The 21,294-nt window shown below is 43.3% G+C and overlaps 1 protein-coding gene across 1 annotated transcript in view; it reads left to right on the top strand.

The window, feature by feature from the left end:
- Nucleotides 1-14,553, top strand: part of LOC115380278 (neuropilin-2-like) — a 109,149-nt gene extending 94,596 nt beyond the window's left edge. The window contains exons 17-18 of the mRNA XM_030081376.1: nucleotides 12,049-12,111; nucleotides 13,281-14,553. Coding sequence (XP_029937236.1) covers nucleotides 12,049-12,111; nucleotides 13,281-13,606 — 389 coding nt within the window. The 3' untranslated portion in view covers nucleotides 13,607-14,553. The remainder of the gene's footprint in view (nucleotides 1-12,048; nucleotides 12,112-13,280) is intronic.
- The last annotated feature ends 6,741 nt before the right edge of the window (nucleotides 14,554-21,294 follow it).

Raw genomic sequence — 21,294 nt, 5'->3', positions numbered from 1 at the left:
TATGTAGGACTTAAGTGGGGTGTATGACTTTACAGAAGATGATCATGAACTGATCTGTGTGTCAGATCGCAGTGACAGCCTCGCAGCTTGTTGGCACCAACATTAGGACAGCATCCAATGCATTGTTCCAGCATGTATCCCTGCATGCTGGGCTGATACTCCTGGTTATGTCGCCTGGTCTTGAACCTTCCTCACTGGGAAAATGGAATTATTGACTACAGAAACAAGTGGTAACACAGGATTATTTACAACCACAGCAACATTGGCAGAACTGAATCGTTTATAGCAATAACAGCAGCAACAATAAAGCACAATTATGACAGAACAACAACAACAACACCCCGGGGTTTTACACTGCGTGACGGCCAATGTGATTGCTAGTCTTTATGTTTAACAAATAACCATGCTGTACAGAACTGGAGGGTCCTTTGTGTGAAAATACTGTATGTCTAAGAGAAAGCATAGCCCCCATCATGGTGCTCATCAATAGTACTGTCAGTAGGGTGTGTATCATCCAGTATGGGATATGTCATTGGTATGTGTTTTAAAGGCTGTATGGTAAACAGCCCAGGGCAATGTAGAGAGTCAAAACTGTCATGGTGGAAATGTAATAGCTCAGTCAATAAGAAGCCATCTCCGTCTGTTCTTTTAATCTCTTCATCCCTGAAATTAAAAGTATAGAGCAGAACCTCCTTTCCCCTTTCCCGCGATCACTCCTTCCATCAATCCATCCCTCACTGCTTACTGATAGCAGAAAGCAGCAGCCCCACTCCTCCTTCATTCCTCCACCATGAGTTGTTGTCACAGCGAAACTTCTCTCTCTCCGCATTCACCATACAAGGAGCCTCTGCTCCCTTTTCTCCTCCTTCACTTTTGCATGTTCCTCCCCCAGTCCTTTCTTCTCTTTCGCTCCTCCTTCTGTGTCCCTCTCTGTGATTCTCTACCTCCATCTCATAACTATTCTTTTCCTCCTCACTCCTCTCTTCTGTCTCCCTTGTTTCCTCCTCTCCTCTCCCCTCCTCTTCCCATCTCTCCTCACCACTCCCTCCTCCTGCTCCCTTCCTCGCTCCATTCTTCGGCCCAGTGAGCTGCTGATCCCACCTGAATGAAATGCAGAGCTGATCGCCATCCAACTTCTCTTTCCTTTTTTTTTTTCTTTCCTTGATCCTCAAACAGGCCAGACTGAAAGCAGATAGAAATGGCTTAGACAGATTATGCTACTAGATCTCTGGTTTTCAAAGTCTGGGTTGGGACCCAAAATCTGGCGGCAGGCCTGCTTTTGTTTGGGGCCCCACAAAATAAGAACGCTGGTATTTTTGAAGAGCCTGGGCTTGAGGAAGAGATTAAATTTACTCATATTTCAGATGATTGAAAAACAGGTTTGACCACTAGACCTGAAGTAGTATATCCAGGGTTTTATTTGTTTGTAGATGCTCTGTATTTCTTGATTAATGTCCACAGTGCGTCATTAGTCTGATTCTTTATGGAAGTGCAAGGGAGCTGTATTTGGTATGTTTTTTTACAGAATCAACTAAAGCTGAAAGCATCTTCATAAATATGGCATGAGTAAACCCAGCAGATATTGTGGTATTTTGTTAAAAAAAAAAAAAAAAATGGTGTGCTTAATTTAGTTTCTCCTTTGTGTGGGTGTTTGTCTGTGTGTGTATGAGTGTGTGCACGCGCACACACGTGCACCTCTACACACTTCTGTGTGTATGTTTGTGTTTGAGTTGAGTGTTCAGCCAAGAATGGTATTAAGATCAAATCAAGCAGCATACCAAGTTCACATCAAGTTCAGATCAAAAACATTCTTTGAATACTGTCAGATACTTGAGGAGTGCTTGGTTTGGTTCACTGCCTTCAGTTCAATAAAATGTAAATACCAGTCCCCAAAATAGTGAAGTCAGGAGCCAACCTCAAAACACTCAAGAGCCACATGATATTCACACTCTATCTCTAATCCACATCGAGTACTTGAGTCAAAGCTTGCTGGTTTCTTACTCTCATGGCTCAGCATCTCAAGCTGGTCATAGCCCATGGCTCAAAGCGTGACAAAAATGTCAGGACTCATGGTTTCATGAGCCTGCTTCCCAGGAAGAAGGATTGAATTCCTCCTTTGGGACCTGGACTGAAAAATGAGCTAAGGTCCAGAGGATTTCCCTCAGGGCAGGTGGATGTGGTTTGATATTTCTTTTCATGGTCCTTACTTGACATCGAAGCAGGGTCCAGTTCACAGCAAACATTGTGAACCGTATTCATGACTCATAATTGAAAATGACTCTGTTGTGATTTAATTTGTATGGGCCTCACTGGATGGCGGCTTCATGTGTGTTGATGTGTAGGAGTGAAGGGGGAGAGGTGGTGAGGGCAGAGGATGAGACGGCGGCGCTGGTGGAAAGTTCACTCTCAGCATGAGGTTTTCTTCAGGATTTAAAAATCCTCCACCATCTGTCATTAAGAAAGAGTTGATACTTCAAGACACGAATTCAAAAATAATCAAGAGTGGAATCAGAGTTCATATCAAATTGAAAATCAGATTGACTGCTACACTGGTAGAGAAGTGAGAGGAAGGATGCACTGAATTGGAGCTCATCGAGAAAAGTTGCCCTTACTAACTGATCAGGGGATAATTTCGCAATTTTTGTAACTGGTGTTTAAAGGGATCTCTTGACATTTTGAGTTTTAATGGTCTTTCTCTTCACTTGAGAACTTGTTATATTCTGTAAATGTGGGTCATTAGTACTGTTGGCCTTCCACTTTTCAAGCAGAGAAGATTCTCATTGAATTTAATGAGGAATGCTCCCGATGCCAACAAGCAGACTGTCAGTTTACTGAGGTGCCACTGCCTAACCTCCTTCCACCGTACTGTGACATGTGCCTGGTGAAGAGAAAATAGAAATAAGAATTGAAATGAAATTGAATGATCCCAATCCTGATATTAAGAGGAAACTTTGACATTTTGAAAATAAAATTCAAAATGTCAGAGTCCCTCTTTAAGCTTAGGATTGGGGTCGGATAAGCCGATCGCAAGTTAGCAATCAAGGGCAGCTTCAATAGTTGAGTGGCATCAGCCGCCGTGGCACACTGATGGGATTGGTATCCATGGCAACCAAGGAGGCGTTTGGCTTGTGGCAAGAGAAGGCTGGCAGACCGACTGACTGTGCATGCGAGTCGGTAGAGACACACACACGCGCACACACACACACACAAAAAAGCAGGCACACAAACTACACCCCCAATTTGACCACCCAGAGAATTCACTGTTAGAACTCCACTCCTCATTGAACTTGGCTTAAAAGTGTTTCGTTCAGCCTTTGGTTGATCAGAGCTAATCTCACTCATATCAAATCTCTTCTATCGAGAGAGAAACCTGCGCTGAGAAAGATAGCTGTGCTAATTAGGAAAACCTACTCGTTACCTATCACCCCGTTACCCTTAAAAGTTGCTGTTTTTAGCTCATTTCAGACGGAGTGCACTTGTGGAACTTTCTCATTTCGATTTAAAAAGCAATGTAGGGGTCAGTTTTTGCAGCCCTGGAAATCATCTGTTTCTTAATCCACTAGTGGGAAGGCTCTCTGTGCTTTCTGCTTAGAGCACAGCTTTACAATCAAAGGCCAGTTTAAACCCTTAAAGAGTATGTCTGAACATGAAAAAAAAAAAAAAAAAAAAGAAATCTCACTGGCTTCCTTGAGGTTCTGTTTCTGTCTCTCTGCATCTCTCGCCTTCTCTCCTCTAATGTGCTTTATTATTTTACTCTGAGTATTTGTTTCAGTGTCTTTCTCTGTATCATTCTCTTTCTCTCATTCTAGCAGTCTTTCTCACTTGCTCTATATCTTTCTTTCTTTCTTTCTTTCTTTCTTTCTTTCTTTCTTTCTGTGCGTGTCTCTTCCAGAACCTCTCTCTCAGCAGGTTTCTTTCACAGTGAATTGACAGAGTATTGAAGTTTCAGACAAACCCTTTAATGCAGGATTAAAGATATCATGGCTGGATTAGCGTGCTCTCTCCCAGTCTCTCCCTCTCCGCCACCCCTCTTCATTTCACCCTGTTCTTTCTCCTTATATGCTGCGCTCTCTTTCTCTCTTCCGCCTCTCTCCTCTCCCCTCTGTCCCTGTAATTTCTCTCCCATTTCCCCTCTTTTCACTCTCCATCTGTCTCTTGCTCTCTCCCCCTCCAGTCCCTTTGGTCCGATCTTGCCATGATAAAAGCAGCTGCCTCCTACCAAAACACAACCACTTAACACTCCCTATCCCCTATCACAATCAGCCAGTCACGGCATAATCAAGGCTTTGCATCGACCAATCAAATCCCAACGCATGGCATGAGCCTCTGCGTGTCAATGTGCACCTAATGCCTGTGCCATTTGCATAAGAAAAAATACTACAAAGTGCAAAATCCTTACAATCAAACACACACACACACACACACACGTATATATATGTACACCACTGAATATTGTTACTTTTGGGAAATGATCCCTTCCAAGTAACATGTAGAATACACAGTTGGTTGTTTAAATATTGAGACGGTGAGCTAATTTGGTCATAGTTGCCATTTTCATTTTGTCAGTATGATTTAACAAGGAGGCCAATAAAGATCCATCAATAAGCTGACAGTCAAGACAGAGTGATGATTGAGAATTAGTACTCAATTGTATATTTTCTTGTCGATGAATACCAGCAAAACAAACCATCCTCAGCTCACTGCCCCAATACTTAGATGATTAACTGTATTGAACTCTACAAAGCAGTCTGCATGCCTGCCGCCCTCTTCCATCGAGCCAACCTGTAACGTGTCCTCCTGCCCTCCAGGGGGTGCCGTGTCTGGGATGGAGCCCACAGTAGACACAGTGGCAGTGCAGCCCATCCCCGCCTACTGGTACTATGTGTTGGTGGGAGGCGGCGCCCTCTTGCTGCTGGCCACCGTAACTCTGGTGGTGATACTGTGCTGCCATCGGTACCACTTGGCGACCAAGAAGACCACCAGTAGCCATCATTACTCGGTGGCATACCACAACAGCCAGCAGCTAAATCAGCAAAGTCACCAAACCTACCACCCGAACCAAAACCTCTGCCAGAATCTGACCCACAGCCCCTACCAGAACCACCTGTACCCAGGTAGCAAGCCTGTAGTGCAGCGTGGCGAACCCATGCTCGCCATCAGACTGGAGAAGGACGACACCTGTGATTCCCAGTGTTGAATGACTGGACTGCACGCTCACGATGATACAACTTAATTGGAATGCCTTGTTCAGAGAAAGTGCTAGAGGGGTGTGACAATTTCAGTCCCCGGAAATGAATGAATTCAACTTTATTGCTATACTTCACTTGTGAGAATGTACAGATGGGCCGAGGCACTGCGGTTCCCGTCGCTGATGATGGATCTAGTGACCTGGTCAGGACGCCACTTCATTGATCTTAATCACTGGGTGCAAATGGTTTTTAAGAAAAGAGAACTACAACTCCCACTGCTGATAAGAGGCTCAACAAAGTAGAAGGCAACTTCACTGATATTCCTCATTTAGGGGCGTAGATGAAAGATCTACAGGTCCCAATGTTAAAACAAATGATGCAACTTTAGTGATATGTCTAAGCATAGGGAATTGAAGTGAACAGGTCCTAAATGGGTAACTGGCAGAGACGGCTTCATTCTACACCAGAGACTGCACATCAGATGATCGTCGAAATCACAGGTCGCCCTGGCAAGCTGACCGGATAAGACATACATGCAGCCTGAGGTGAACCGGCTCTAAACAGACACCTGCGTGGTGACGGCATATGTCCCTCCACTATAAATGTCAGCACCCGGATATGCCTGTCTGCCCTGCTCTGATCTGTGGCTTGGACACTGTCTGCTTCCTAAAGCACTGTCTGATAGAGAACAGACTTACAGACAGGAAGGAAGAGATGGAGAAGAGCAACTGGGGGGAAAAAAAATCAGAGAAGGCGAGAAAGAGAGAGCAGTTGTGTGTTTATACGTGTGTGGCATGAATAGAAGGGCTATCTCTACGGGACTGAAGGAAACATAGAGTTGTATGTTTGTCCTCTCGCATTTGGGCAACCAGGAGAGATAGGAGGAGGCTGAATGAGAAACGTAGAGGGAGACAGAAAAGAGAGAGATAGAGGGAGGGGAGTAGAGATGGGGAGAATTAGTGAGGCCTATCCAGCCATGACAGATAGACAGCTACAGATCCACCGTGTGTTGCTCCTTTGGTCTGTGAACAAGGAATCAGTGTTGTGCTGCTCTCTGCCTGGTTTACACAGGAGGAAGATGAGATGAGACAGCTTAGATCTCATCCTGCACACATCGAGACACACACATACACATAAAACCAGGAGCAAAAAAAAAGAAAAGAAAAAAAAAAAAAAACGCATTGGAACAGGCCTAAACACACACACACACACCCATCAAGACTCTTCACTTGGCTCATAATTGGGTCTCATGTATTGCTGTGAGTGCGTTTTTCACATGTTCAGACATCCAATCCTTGATATGCCTCTTTTTTTTCATGTGCTTTCAAACGACTACCTCTTGACGTCAAAAAAGAGGTAGCGTCTCTGTGTCAAATAATCAGTGGACTCTCCTCTGTACTGTTTTTGCCTGAATGTCTTGGATAAGTGGATGCTTGTGTCTGTTAATGTCGAAACTAAACTTTATTATATGTCCTGAATACATTAGACTGGTGGGAATGAAACAACAGAGAACCAAGATCATGTGTTTGTCAAATATGCTTTTACACATGGAGAGAGTTTTGCCTTTGCTGTCTGAAAATCTCAATATCGTGTTTGACTATTCTGGTACTGTACACCCTGTGTGTTACACTAAATCCAAATTTATTGATTTTTCCTATGGGCATACCCCTGAAACTTACAGCCATTTCGCTCCCAAGACGTCAGTTTTGTTAATATTCAACAGGTGAGACCAAGGTGCGCACTGTGGCAAAAGGCATGCTGTTTATGAAGCACTGATCTATGATCACTGGCCAGGTTTCCTCTTTTTTTTTTTTTTCATTCACTGCTGAGGAGTAAGGCTGATTCTAGTGCTGTGCCCCTCTGACACCATCACCAGTCCTCCATTCTCATTTTTTATCATTATCTTTTCAACTGTACCTACTTTTGCATTGTGTTGTTGCATTTTTTTCCTCCAGCTGGTAACATGCAGACAACTAAATTGAGAGAACAGTGGGTAATAATAATAATAATAATAATAATAATAATAATGTTAATGCCATGGTGATCAGGACATAATGTGTTTCTGTTACATTGGGCTGCCTATGTTACTATATTAAGAGTGACCTCAGCACTTTTCTGCTTCTTAATAATTGTTTTGTGATATATATTTTGTGATAAGACATTGACTGTGAATCTCATTTGTTAATTTAATTGCTCACTGATCACAGATAATACTGTGTATTAATCAAACGCTACTTGCTTCTTTGTAATCGCTTGCTCCAAGTACATGTGCGTACATTGTATATTAGCTGTACAATGTGTGTTTGTGTTTTTCATACCGATTGACAGTCAATTTAAGGCGACGAGTGTGAGGATTCTGCTTACGTAGAGACATGCTAGTGTTGTTGACTTTCCTTTGATTTGAAAGCATCCAGTTTAATTCAGTGGACACAAAATGGCACAGCTGAAACAAGTTGATCCCTTGGTTACTGTGTATAGATGAATGTTAAATGTGCTCATTCAGGTGGTGGATAAACAAAAGATATTCACTTTTGTGGGGTTGGAGCGAGAGGCCATCTTCAGCTCGGATCGTGCCCCGTGAAAATTGCAGCACCAATGCTGCTGGACTTGTGCTGTGTGCTCCTGACTACATCATTTTGCTCACACCCAAATCCCCTCGCCTCTTTATCAAAACCTGCGTGTTCCTTTTCTGTTCTTTCCCTCCATGGCAAATCCTCCAGTCAAAAAACACAAGAGGGAGAATAAGAGGAAGAAATGGAGGAAAGCAAAATCTATCTCAGAGGAGAAGGGCCCATTAAGCTAGCCTCCTATTCCTCCAAAGAATGCACCCAGAGATGGAGGGAGATGAAAGAAGTGCAAAAAAAAAAAAAAAAAAAACACAACCCGGCTCTTTTCTTTCTAAAGATAGATTTTTCTTTTTCTCCGAGAGGAAGGCTAACAGGGAGGCAGGTTGGGGTCTGGATTGAAGGAGGGAGGAAAGGAAGGAGGAGGGCAGGTTGTTTCAAACACAAAAGCAGATGAAAGAATTCTTTTGGCAGAATAGACATATAGACAGCATGATGGAGACACACACGCACACGCACACACACACGTCTGACAAACACAATACTCTGTTAGCGCTGCATGCAGACTCCCATTAAGCTTACAAAATCAATCCTTTAAGCCATAAGTAACACTGCAGTGATTTCCAAATGTTTTTTTAAGTTTGAAAAGTTTTACAAATTCACAGTTACTTTTCAAATACTCTTCAAATACCTCTTCAAATCCCTAATTTTGATTTCATTCCATTCAGTTTCACAAAGTACTGTTTGTTTTGTTTTTTTGCTTTTGTCAGGATGTATTTTCGGTTATTAGATATGGCAGAAAATGGATATGCTTACATATCCATTTTCTGCCCTCTCCTCCATTTCAATCATCTTGTGTATGATTTACAGATGATATGACTCATTCTAGCAGCCCTGTGCCTTACCCTAATCAATGTAGGTCTTTAACTCAAACACGGGAATGATATATGATTATATTTATGTTGTGCAACCCATGCGGTTTTCGCTAACATCTCGCTTTCTTTCTGCCTCTCTGTCAAACTTTTTGCAAGATTTGGAAAACGGGCTGGCGTGTTGTCATGCGGTGCTTTTAAATCAAGCTTCCCTCAGTTCCCTCTCCCGTCTCCATCACAGATTACTTTGAAGCCCTTTAATATTTCTAATTAGTTAATGGAGCCGATTGCATTTATAAAACCCTGCGGTAAGCATTTCTAGCCCTCTAGCCCTCTCTATTTTTTTCTCTTTCCTCCTCCTCCTCCTCCTTCTCCTCCTCTTCTGTTTCGTGGAGAAATATTAACGAGTGAAAGCACTCAGAGGGGTCCTCAGGCCCCCACTGGAACAGGCGTATGGTGCCAAAGAGCCGTCCGTGTCTGTGCCTGAATAAAAAAAGCCCCCTTTTCATTCTTCTCTTTACTAATTGGAGAGAGGAGATAAAATGGGGCTACAGGGAGTTTTAATCTCCTCTCGGATCCGCGTGCTGATTCTTCTCAGGATTCTTGCCTGAAGGCTTTAAGCCAGGATCATTAGAAAGTGTTCAACAGTCTTCCAAAGAGTGTCCAAGCATTCTTTTTATCCCGCTTCTTTTATTATCTCTCTGTTCGTGATTTAATGTTTTGTCGAGGCCTACAGTGATTTCAGATGACTGTGAGAAAGGAGAACTCAGAGCCTGGAGGGTCTCAGCACTGTAGTGAGATTGTACGTTGACACAATCAGTTGCTGGAGAAGACATGCTTTCACAGGCGTGGATTAAGCCCAGTCTTACATTGAGGTCCATTTCATCAACACTTCCATCCCAAACAAAAAAGTCATCTAAAGCCAGGCTTGTAATTTGAATATCTGTGACTACTGAGATTGCCTCGCAGGGATCCGGTGTTTTTGGGCCTAATTGTGCGCCGTACATAGCTGCAGAAACCTTCCTGCCGTTGAATATGAGTCTTATTCATTTTAATTAGGATGTTGAAGACCGTGGCCAGCACTAAAGCATTATTTGAAGTCATACTCACAATGTGCAGACTTTGCGGGAGGTTTCCACACGTGCATGCGTTGAAATGTCTGTCTGGTTTTCAGTGATTTTGCTCGGCCGGACCTCTTTTGACCACCTGACTTTCACTTTTGTGTTTTTGCTCTTTTTGCCGTAAAAACTCAGTGTTGGTGATCCTGATCGTAGATCATGAGGATGAGGTGAAACCACACCTGAGGAGTTTTTGGAAAATCTGCCTTGGTGATGTCACTTTTATCACATGAACTGATGCTGGTGATGTTGTTCTTTGTTTTGTTGCCCTGTGGATTTTTCTCCATTAGTCAGAATGTACTTTTGTAAATGTAAAAGTGGTGGTTGCAGCAAAACCAGATCATAAAAATGAAAAAATAGCCTCAGCTCAGATGAAGCTTAATTAGCCCTGATTAAAATTGTGATGAGTAAAGGTAGTTTTAGTCAGCCCTGTCACCAGGAAAAATGCAAACACTTTACATTTCTGCAAACCGAAGATACGTTGAAATGTCAATTCAAGTTCAAGTTTTGTGAGTGCCATGTCTGTGTTTAGATAACTTGAGCTCTCAAACGTTAGCAAACTAATATTAGGAAACATTAGCCAACGCTTTGTAACATCAACCACAGCCTTTTCCTAACCTTAACCATTACGACAAACATTTTCCTAACCTTAACCATGACCTTTTCCTAATTTCGGTGATGATGAACTCAGTCGCATGATGCTGATGCACCAGATTGTCTAATAAGTTTAAATGCTGATACGCGTATTTGTTGATTCGCAGAAACGTATTCTGGTGACTGGGTTGGTTTTAGCTCACACAAACTGAAAAATGATATCAGATAGTAGACTGGTAAAACCACTGTTAGATTTACCATGTGCACTTTTCAACCTCTGTGAATGAAAGACCTTGACTGTAATTGTCTGTTTGAGCCCCTGTTTAGCGGGGCTGGGTGTTGTTGACTTACAATTCAATCAATTCACATAGTAGACACTTCTCCAACAAGCAGTCACCAATCAAATCATTAATTCTAAATAATCCAATAAATAAATGAATGAGAGAAGCGGCAAAAGATGCGATCATGATCTACATGTTGAATTGAACGTGAGTCCAACCCTGGTGTTTCCACTCCTGTTGGGGTTGAAAGGCAATTTTGGGTCAATTTAGACCATTAAGGATGTGATTGGGTCACTTCTTTAAATTCAAGGAAATTGCCTGTCATATGTAATTTTTCAGTAAATACCTTGCGTCCCATTTAAATTCATGTGGTAACACATCACGTTCAGCAATATTTGTGTCTTCTCTCAACATTAAATGACTTTATTACACGACGGTAAAAGGTGTTCAAAAGCAGACAGGTTTATAAAGGCCTAACAATGAATGTATAATTTGAAGATGCAATTGGTTACATATGCTAACCACGGCTTTCACTGAAAAATGACCTTATCTTACTTAGGAAATGAAGCCCAATATCTTTTTCATTTCTGTTAAATTAGTTTTTCACCTTTTATCTTTTGAATATCTATTTCATTTTCGATTCATAATATAGTTTTGGTTTCTTTGCCCTAGCAATAAACGATTATCGGGTGCCCAGATATTGTTCCGTTTTTTTTTAATATCTGAGAATTTTAATATCAATTTCCTTGAATAAAACTGAATTGAAGCAGAATTGAGCCTCCAAACCCTGCAAAGCCTTGCACTTCGGCCTGCCTCATAGATATAAATCATTATTTTAGCTTGTTGAATTTCATGGTCTTGGAATAAAAAGAAATATATTGTGGGGAATGTGAAGGTAATAAAAGTAATATTTTTCTATGAAACAGTTTGTGTGTGCCTTTTTCTTAAGTTCACACTCCCACTTTCCCCCTCTTTCTCTCCCTCTCTCTCTCTCTCTCTCTCTCTCTCTCTCTCTCTCTCTCTCTCTCTCTCTCTGGGCTCTGTTTTCATTTCTTAGCAAATAAAAAAGATGCTTATCACATAATGAAACTTGCTGGCTTTATGCAGGTGTATCACTATCAGGCGGTCTTGATAAAACGTTTAGGAACACCAGATGTTATTTTTCTCATTGATAGACTGAGCACGGGGGGGAAAAAGCACATTTTTTGGTAGATTTCTTGCAAGATCTGTTTGTAAAGTTCATAAAAGATCGCTCACTCTTTGAGCTGTTTGTGTAGTTTGATTTCCATCTACAAGTGCGGGCTTGTGTGCTGACAACATGAGAGATGGAGTGATGTTATCGCCACATGATGATGCTGACTCTGAAATTGCTCCGGCTGGACTGCATTGTTTGAGATTAAATGTTATTATTCTTTCTGTCTGTTTTACAGATCCCAGGCCTATTGACTTTGGAAAAGACGCAGTTTTCAACCACAGACCCCGTATCAATGGAGGTACGGTTTTGGCTTTTCTTTTTCATTTCTCTGCCTCTCCTTTCTCCTCTCCTCTCCTCTCCTCTCCTCTCCTCTCCTCTTCTCTCCTCTCCTCTCCTCCCAGTGAAAATATGGTAGCTCAGTTTCAGAGAGCATGATAAGCCCGAGGCTACATTGGGTGTTTTACAAGTCTCACCCAAAGAGGAGTGAAATTGCCCTTTAAGCAGAGGCATGCCGATGGCTCTCCATGTTTTAGTTGTGATTCCACTAGAAACAAGCCTGTGGCAATAGTGATAGACAATCTCTGGTGTGTGTGTGTGTGTGTGTGTGTGTGTGTAGAGGGAGAATAACAGGGAGACAGAGTGAGAGAGCATGTAAAAGTGTGTGTGTGTGTGTGTGTGTGTAGAGGGAGAATAACAGGGAGACAGAGTGAGAGAGCATGTAAAAGTGTGTGCATGTGTGTGTGTGTGTGTGTGTGTGCCTGCCCACTTCTTCCCCTCCTCTTTCATGTTCTGCACCAGACAAAGCAAGACAGACAGACACCTTCCTTCTGGGCATCTAGAAAAACATCAGTCTGTAACAATCACTGTTTACTTCCTGTGTGTGTGTGTGTGTGTGTGTGTGTGTGTGTGTGTGTGTGTGTGTGCACGCGTGCATGCTTGTGCACACGTATTTGTTACTATCCCTTGTTTCTCCCAGCCCCTTGACAGATACAAGAAGAGAGCTCCTGCTCCTTACCTCGCAAAACAATTCTGTTTACTGTCTGTTTACTACTTGTGTGTGTGTGTGTGTGTGTGTGTGTGTGTGTGTGTGTGTGTGTGTGCGTGTGCGTGCATGTGTGTGTACACTTCCATAAATCACTCTAAATGCAGTACTTAATTGCAGATTGGCTTGTTCATGTGTCTACATTCATTAAATGGATTAGGATGATTGCTTCTAGATGCCAAATAGACACACACGTCTCACACACTCACCCACTAGAGAGCACACCTTTGCAGTTAATTAATTTCATCAGATTTCCACATTTTTGAAGTCATTAAAAATGAGGTTTTGAGGTCCAGTGTGGATACCAAAATAAGCTGTTCAGCCATCCTGATGAACGCTTAAAGTTGCTAGTTTTTTTATTTATTTATGTAAAGCACGTTTCTCTCTCGTTGAAGTTATTCTCATATCGTCTTTTTCCCTCCCAGGGTATGCCTTCCCAGACTGGCCCTCCTCTTCCTCCACCCCCTCCTCTGACATGGACCCCCCCTCCGTCACTCTGGTGTCCGAGAAGGACAAGGACAACGCCTGGCTGTACACGCTGGACCCCATCCTCCTCACCATCATCGTCATGAGCTCGCTGGGCGTCCTGCTCGGGGCGGTGTGCGCCGGACTGCTCCTCTACTGCACGTGCTCCTACAGCGGGCTGTCGTCGCGCTCCTCCACCACACTGGAGAATTACAACTTTGAGCTGTATGACGGGCTCAAGCATAAAGTGAAGATAAACCAGCAGCGGTGTTGCTCAGAGGCGTGAAGAGGAGGAGGGGGAGGCAGGGAGCCTCGAGCCTTCCTACCTCCTCGGCGAACCGCGGGGAAAGACTTATCCCATGCTCCCTCACAAAAGTGATTTTAGTTGTCAGTTTGGACAAAGAAAAGAAGAAAAAGAAGCAGCACTATCCGTTACTTCGATCCCCAGTGTCCCCTACCTGCTCTGATGTCTAACGGGGTAACGTTCAACCCCGATTTTCCCCCACCCGTGTGTGTGCCCAGTGGAAACTTGTGACCTCGACCTCCCCTTCCTGCTATGAGGCCTAAATTTTGGGACGTTTGACCCCAATCTCCCCTACCTACCATATCTCCTCTGCCTGCAGGAGAGAGCCTGCTCGATTTCTAAAAGCCTGTGAATGAATGAAGGAATGAATCAATGAATGATCAAATGAACGACAGATCTACCATAGAATATAACCCACCGGCCACTGGAATGAAGCTAGAGAGAAAGAGGACGACAGCACCCGTGACAATCTGGACATTTGGACCGCAAATGAGTCTGGGGCGCATTAAAAAGTCATTGACTGGGATTCCTCATGGAGATGGAAATTTTGTTAATGTCTACGAGTGACTGGGACTTTTCAGAATGGGCAGTGGCAAATTTGTCCACATCAGCTTGAATTTGAATGTGCCCGATGCAGCTGGCACGGGGAAATCAAACGCCCCGCCCCCCAGGACTTCAGCACTACATCCAGTGGGCCGTTTTATGTGGGTATTTTTGACTGAAATCAACACATATCAAGTGAATGCCTATCTCCCCTGTCAAAAAAATACAAAAAAAAAAAAAAAAAAAGAAAGAAACAACAAAACTCAAATGAATCTAGATTTCTAAAGGCAAAGAAGTAAAAGAGGATGAACACGGAGGACTTTTTCTTTTTTGTTTGACTGCTTATGAAAGTTTTAGATATGAGTTCTGTGAGTTGAAAAGCCAGGAGTTCTTTTTTTTTTTTTTCTTTAAAAAAAAAAAAAAGGAAAAAAAAAAAAAAGTTGATTAGCTTGCCATGCAGCGCTCGCTCGCTCCTTTGTCCGCCCTCGGTCTGCGCTTTGTGAAACCAGTGGCATAGAAGAGTGATGGTGACTGTTTTTGTTCTGTTTTAGACTTGTGTCTCTTTGGGTAACAAAAAAAAAAAAAAAAAAAAAAGGAAATGAAAAAAAAAAAACAGCTTCAGTTTGTAACCGCCCTGTAGAACTCTTGTGCCATTTTTTTAGACTTTCTTTAGCGTTGTGTTGGACTTCACAGTCTTAACTGTCACTTCACTTCTCTCCTATTTTTGGCATTTTTTTTTTTTTTTTTTTTTTTTTACATTACAAATTACCAGTCCTTAAAAAAGAGTCAAAGAAAGGTATGGAACGAAAGAGAGAGAAAATCAGAAGTTTATCTAAATCTAACATGCTGTTTTGGAGTCGTGCTTTAGATTCAGTATTCTAGAGGTTGTCTTTGGTATATATATAAATATATATAATATTTTTTTTTTTTTTTTTTTTTTTTTTTTTTCTTTTGCGACTGTATGAAGCCCCTATATTATACCACACATGGTTGGACACTGTGTGAATGAACTGTCAGTGATTGTTTTATTGCAACCTATGGATTGCCAAAGAGCTGTGTTATGTGCACGGGGGTCTGAAACAAGCGTTTAAAAAGGAGTTTTAGGGGAGAAAGGACTGAGAGAACCGGGGAGAGATAAATCACCCTCCCTTTTCTCTAGCACTCGCCACCCCCTAAACGAGCGCTCAAAGAGAGGAAGAGAAGGAACGACCAAGGGCAGTGAGGAGCGGAGGAGGATGGAAACTGAACCGTCGACTTTCTTGGACACACAATCGAGCCTTAAGCTAACTACAGTATATGCTGTATTGGAGGAGAGCCATCGAGGAGGGCCAGTGCTGCTGGAGAGACTGATGAACAGGAGGAGGAGGAGACACACAGACAGGCAGACAGACAGGTGGAAAGAGAGAGAGAGAGAGAGAGAGAGAGAGAGAGGGGAAAACAAAAACAGGAGGACAGATGAACAGATGGGTGGCTGTGTTTACATGCACAAAGAATCCTGTTCTTAACGACGGTCTCGCGTCGGTGCATGTTAATCACAAGAGGCTAAGCTCATACACGGATCATGAGGAAACTGGGTGAGATCCCTGCCTCACTACCGTATCACCACGTCATCATCTGACCCATCTCACTCTCAAGACGGAGCGATAGTAACCAAATCTCTTACTTTTACCGGGTGAGCCGTTTCAGGTATTGGTGCGTCGCAGTGGGGCCAGGTTACCTCTGTGCATGTTGATGCAGCCAATGAGAGACAAGCAGACAGGTGATAGAGGACAGACGGGCGGAGACAGAGACAAGACAGGAGGATAAACAGGCCGTCGAACAGGCAGTCAGCCAGACAGGTGGAGGGTAAGAGAGATACACTCGCCACAGGGGAGAGAATGACGTGCAGACAGACAGACAGACGACAGAACGAAAAAGAGAGACGGGCAGGGAGCGAGCCGGACCGGACCGGACGCCGGCCCGCTCCCTCTCCTCTTCTCATTTTTGTTTTCCACTCTGCTCGGCCGCCGCAGATGAAGGTCAATCCCAGGATGACCTTTTTTTGTTGTGTTTTCTGAATTGGTAAAATAGCCGGGTCAAGTTGTTGTCCTCTGGAGGCGAGATGAAAGAGAGAGAGAGAGGAAAAGAGAGAACACGGTGAAAATCTCACTGTTATTTTATCTTTGCCCGAAGCCTAAAGCCTCTTGCCCCCATCCTCCCTTTCTCTCTCTCTCTCTCTCTCTCTCTCTCTCTCTCTCTCTTCCTCTCTCTCTTTCTCTCCCTCTCTCTCTCGCTCTTCCTCTCTCTCCCCCTCTCTCTCTCTCTCTCTCTCCCTCCTCTTTTAAGGGCATGTAAGGATATAGCCAGGAGTCCTGTTTTGGCGAAATGAAGAAAGCTTATTAAAAGGTGTTGAAAGACGGCGAGAGAGGAGAGAGGGAGGGAAGGAGGGAGGGAAGGATGGAGAGAGGGATGGAGGTTTTTCTGTCCATCTTCCTGTGTTTTCATTGGACTGTCAAGACTGTTTTCCAAGTGCCTTGGAGCCACTCTCTCCTCCCATGTCTCCCTCTCTCTCCTCTCCCTCTCTCTCTCTCCCTCTCTCTCCCTCTGTCTATCTGGCTTACAAACACACACACACACACTCACACACACTCAGAGCCCTCACCTATTTTCCCTCTCTCTCTCTCCTGCCTGGTTTTGCTAACTCTTTCCTTCTGGAAGTCCAGATAGTATTACCTCTTCTGTCTCGATGGACACACACACACACACACACACACACACACACACGACATTACATTAGCACACACGCTCACACACCTTCGGCACTGGCCAGATAACTCAAACTGTTGTTTGTAGACTTTGTACAGAAAAATTTCTTTTTTAATGTTATTATTATTTAATAAAGGCTAAATAACAACTGTTTGGTTGTGTGTGTGTGTGTCTGTATTGCGGCACTGGGTTATCCGTATGCGTGTTTGTGTTTGTATTTTTGTGTATATTTTCAAGTTCAGTTGCAGAAGAAAAAAGATGTAATACAGCGTACAGCAGAAATAAACAGCCATCAAATACAAAGCACCAGACACACAACGGCACAGAAACGCAGACGCTGACAGTCCAGAAATAGGGAGATGTTCAAAATGTCGGTCCCATCTGACTAAAACGACAGTATCACCGCATTATGCATGCGCCAACCCCAAGCAGCTGCTAAACAAAGTTGTTTTTGATTAACATTACAGACCGAGGCTGCGAGCTGTGGCGCATCCCAGGACCTTAAACATGGCGCTGCTTTGCCCAAATCAAATAAGCCTCTGGCAGACGGAGATATATCAGTCTGGATGTGGAGCGCTCTCACTGACTCCCCGCCAAAACAGAGGCAGTCAAGTCTGCGTAAGTGTGTTTTCAGTGGAGATGGAAGTAAACCAGAGGTGAGAACTGCCAGCGAGGTAACCATGGAGACCAACTGCATTCTTAGGGTAACATATTTTGTCGACTGTTCAGAAACAGCAGAGATGGCACAGAGCCGGGTTTTGTGTGTGTTACGACTATGCTAAGTGTTCTGATTTTGTGTGTGTGTGTGTGTGTGTATGGCTGTATGTGTCCATGCATGTGTGTGAATGAGTGTGTGTGTGTGTGTCTGAAGTGGAGAGTGGTCAGCGCCACTAAGTCTGCTGCAGGCTATTCACCCACTCAGGTCAATATAACCCATACACCCATAGACACAGGCTATAAACACATACCATGCCAATCACACGCATACACACACACACACTCACACACACACACGTAGCATTAACCACCAGCTTCACTCAGGGAGGCCCTCAGCACATCAAAGCCTTTCAAAGCGTTTGAGGGCCCACTCCTTCCTCAACATTTGTTTGGCCTCTCCCTTCTTCTTCTGCCATCCCCCCCCCCTTTCCCTCTTTCTACCTTTCCTCCTTTCCTTTTTGTTCTTTTCTCCTTCCCTCGCTCGTTCTGTCCCTCTCCTTGACCCGTCTCTCATCTTATCTCCGTCTCTGCCTCCTCCTTACTCTTCCTCTCTCTGTTTCTCTGTATTTCTTCTGCCCTCAGTCAGCTTCATTTTCCTTCCTCTACTTTCCTTCCCCTCCCTCCCTTCGTTCTCCCTTCATTCCTTGCGTCTCTTTCGCCCCTTGCCCGTTTATTTTCTCATTCCTTTCTTAACCGTCTCCTCTCTCGCATCACCTTCGCCTCTCTTTTTTCTATCTTCATCTGCACCACCCATGCCTCCTCTCCCTCTCCCTATCCCCCCCCTACCACTTCAGCTCTCTCTCACTCCGTCTGTCTCACATTCTCTCTCTGTCTCAGGGGTGTTTCGGGCATTTTTACTCACGAGAGGCCAAAGCACAAAGGATCAAAGGCTTCCTTCACTCCACTTAATCGTGCTGTCAAAGCTTGCTCCTAATTAACACTTGAGCATAAAACACACAAACCAAAGCGGCTGGCGCGCTGGAGATTAGTTGGATGATCACAATAGGAAATTTGTTGCCCACTCAACTAATTTAGCTTTAAAGTGTGAGAGTAATGATAGAACAAATGATGGCATTTTGGGAGAGTGACAGCTTGCTGTTGGGCATGATACACATTGTGTGCGCTCCTTTTATGAATCAACACACTTAATAAGTAATACAAAGAGATGGAGAAGCAAAGTGGGGGGAAAAAAAAAAAAAGAATCAATTATTTATTTAAAAAACACATTTTTCAATAAATACTGCAGCAATCTCCTGTCCAACTGCGGGCGAATCCAAACACATTAAAGCCAGTTTTGATGACAAGAAAATGAAAATCATATTCAAATGAAAAGTTGAAGAGAAGCCTGTGTAGAGCCACAGTGACTGTGAATTTTTTTTTTTTTTTTTTTTTTTTTCATGGATCAATGAAAATGCAACATGCTGGACAGTGCCACGTCCCGGACCATCTGCCCCACTTTACACTGCTTTATAATTGGCTGCAGCTGTATACAGTATAAAGCCCTGGTTTCTAAAGTGAGGTCTGAGGCCACTAATTATCTTAGAGAGCTATTACCACTGATCTTTCTGCATCAGCATTTCTCACCTCTTTCTTCTCCTCATCACTCCTCCCCTCATTTGTTCATCTCTACTTCATCTCTGTTGCTCTTCTCAGGAGACGCTGACCTGGTTCTCACGCTCTCCTCTGACACACACACACACGCTCGGTACACACTTGTGCACAAATGCAAAAAAGGGAAGAACCGCAATTTCAGTACCTACATGCATGCCATATAAGTGCACGACAGCACGTACAAACGCAAACTGCAGCATACAAACATGTGAATGCTGGATTGCACGTGCACGCGTGAACGCCAGCACACACCTCAGAGGGGTCCCTGGTGGTCGGCCCATGCTGAGAGTGTAACCTACTAACACGGATTTCACAATTCTGCTTACTTGCACAAATCTCACCACACTCTCATGCACACGGCCCTCAGAACACTGGTGCAGCCGAAAAAAATATTTACTTAAATTTCAAATTCCCAACAAAACAGATCTAAAATATTTAGTTAAGTGTGAAGACAGTCTGAGTAATGTATTATTGATGTGAGAATGCGGTTCAAAAATGAGATATTTATCATTAGAGGAAAAAAAAAGCGACCCCTACTTGTGCAAAACAACCTGCCCATTATTACAAATCCCAGAGTGACTGTTTTAGTATTTTTAAAAGTTTCACAAGGAAAATTAAAAATGTATTTAACTGTTATTTTGATCATGACTGATTAGTTGTTATATTTACCATTCCAAAGCACGGGCACAGTAATCTACTTTATGCTTTGATTAGGTCCAGTTTGGAAGTTTTGAGGGTTTATTCCCTGCCAACATAACCCAGGGCAACTACCGTACCACTCACAACCTCGCCTCCACTTATTATATTTCACCATCCCTCTCTCCCCGACTCTTATAGGCGCATGCACCGAAATGCACACAGCTCCCGCATAAACCAACAGGCAAGCCCATATGAAAGTGATAAGCCTGGTATTTATAGGAAGGCAGTAATACTCTGCAGCGTCGACAGCTAGGTGAACAAATCCTGTACCACACAAAGCTGTTCCAGCTGTAAAATGAGCTCAGGTTGTATTGTGTGTGTGTGTGTGTGTACGTGCACACATTCCTGTTATGAATCATTGCTCATAATAAGTAATGTCAAGTACAGATACGGGAGCTGCATAATGAGTATCTGCGGGACGAGTGTGGGCACACGACGAACTCAACGTATAAAATCTGGTCTTGATGGTAAGAACTCAAATCTGACATTAAAATGACAAGTTCAACAGGAGCACACGTGGAACTCCAGAGATAATGAAGCCAATTCCCTGAGATATGAATTTGGGTATGTACACGCTCTTGTGTTTATCTGTGTGTGTGTGTGTGTGTGTGTGTGTGTGTGTGTGCCTCCACAATGAACTAGCCCACACAGTGAAGTTTGCAAAGGCACAGTGGACTTGTAAAGATGAGGAGCAGTATTGTGCTGCAGACTGACATCACATAAAGGCTGGAATACGGTGTGGACAGCATTTCAAGGCAGAACAGATGGAAATTATTGGCTTCACAGAGGACAGAAAATAGTTCCAGGAGTAAAATCCCTGTATACAATAGAACAGCCTTTATGGAGAACGACGAACACATTTTTTTTTGTCAGAACTCGCACAACAAAAACTTCTTCCCCTGTACAAGGAGTTTTGTTGCCAACAAATCTACCTTAATTGAAAATATACTTACTTTTAACAGTGCGTCCTTGTTTGAATACCTGAATGTCAAAATAACCCCACACTCAAACTTGGGAGTGCACACAAATCCAATTGTCCTATCGCCATGGCGAGACAGTTAAAATGTATAATAGAGAAAATTTTAGATAATTAAGCCATCAGAGCAGAAAAACACCCCACACATCTATTTCACGAGACAGGTGCGTCAGAGCAGGATGAGTAGAGCAAAATAAACTACCGTGCACCGTCTAACTTGCAGTTAAATATTGTTATGCAACGCTTTAGTTCCTCATAAGGCAATTTGCCTGTGACAGTGACAGTGTGCAAGAGCTTATTTGCAACTTCAGATAATTAAGCCATATCATACAAGAGGGAGTCGTGTTATTCTGTGTATCAGCATGGTGTCGGCACAAGG

Source organism: Myripristis murdjan, chromosome 21 (assembly GCF_902150065.1).
Source record: "Myripristis murdjan chromosome 21, fMyrMur1.1, whole genome shotgun sequence".
NCBI lineage: Eukaryota > Metazoa > Chordata > Actinopteri > Holocentriformes > Holocentridae > Myripristis > Myripristis murdjan.
The sequence above is the reverse complement of the archived record's forward strand: the minus strand, read 5'-3'. Positions and strand labels throughout refer to the sequence as shown.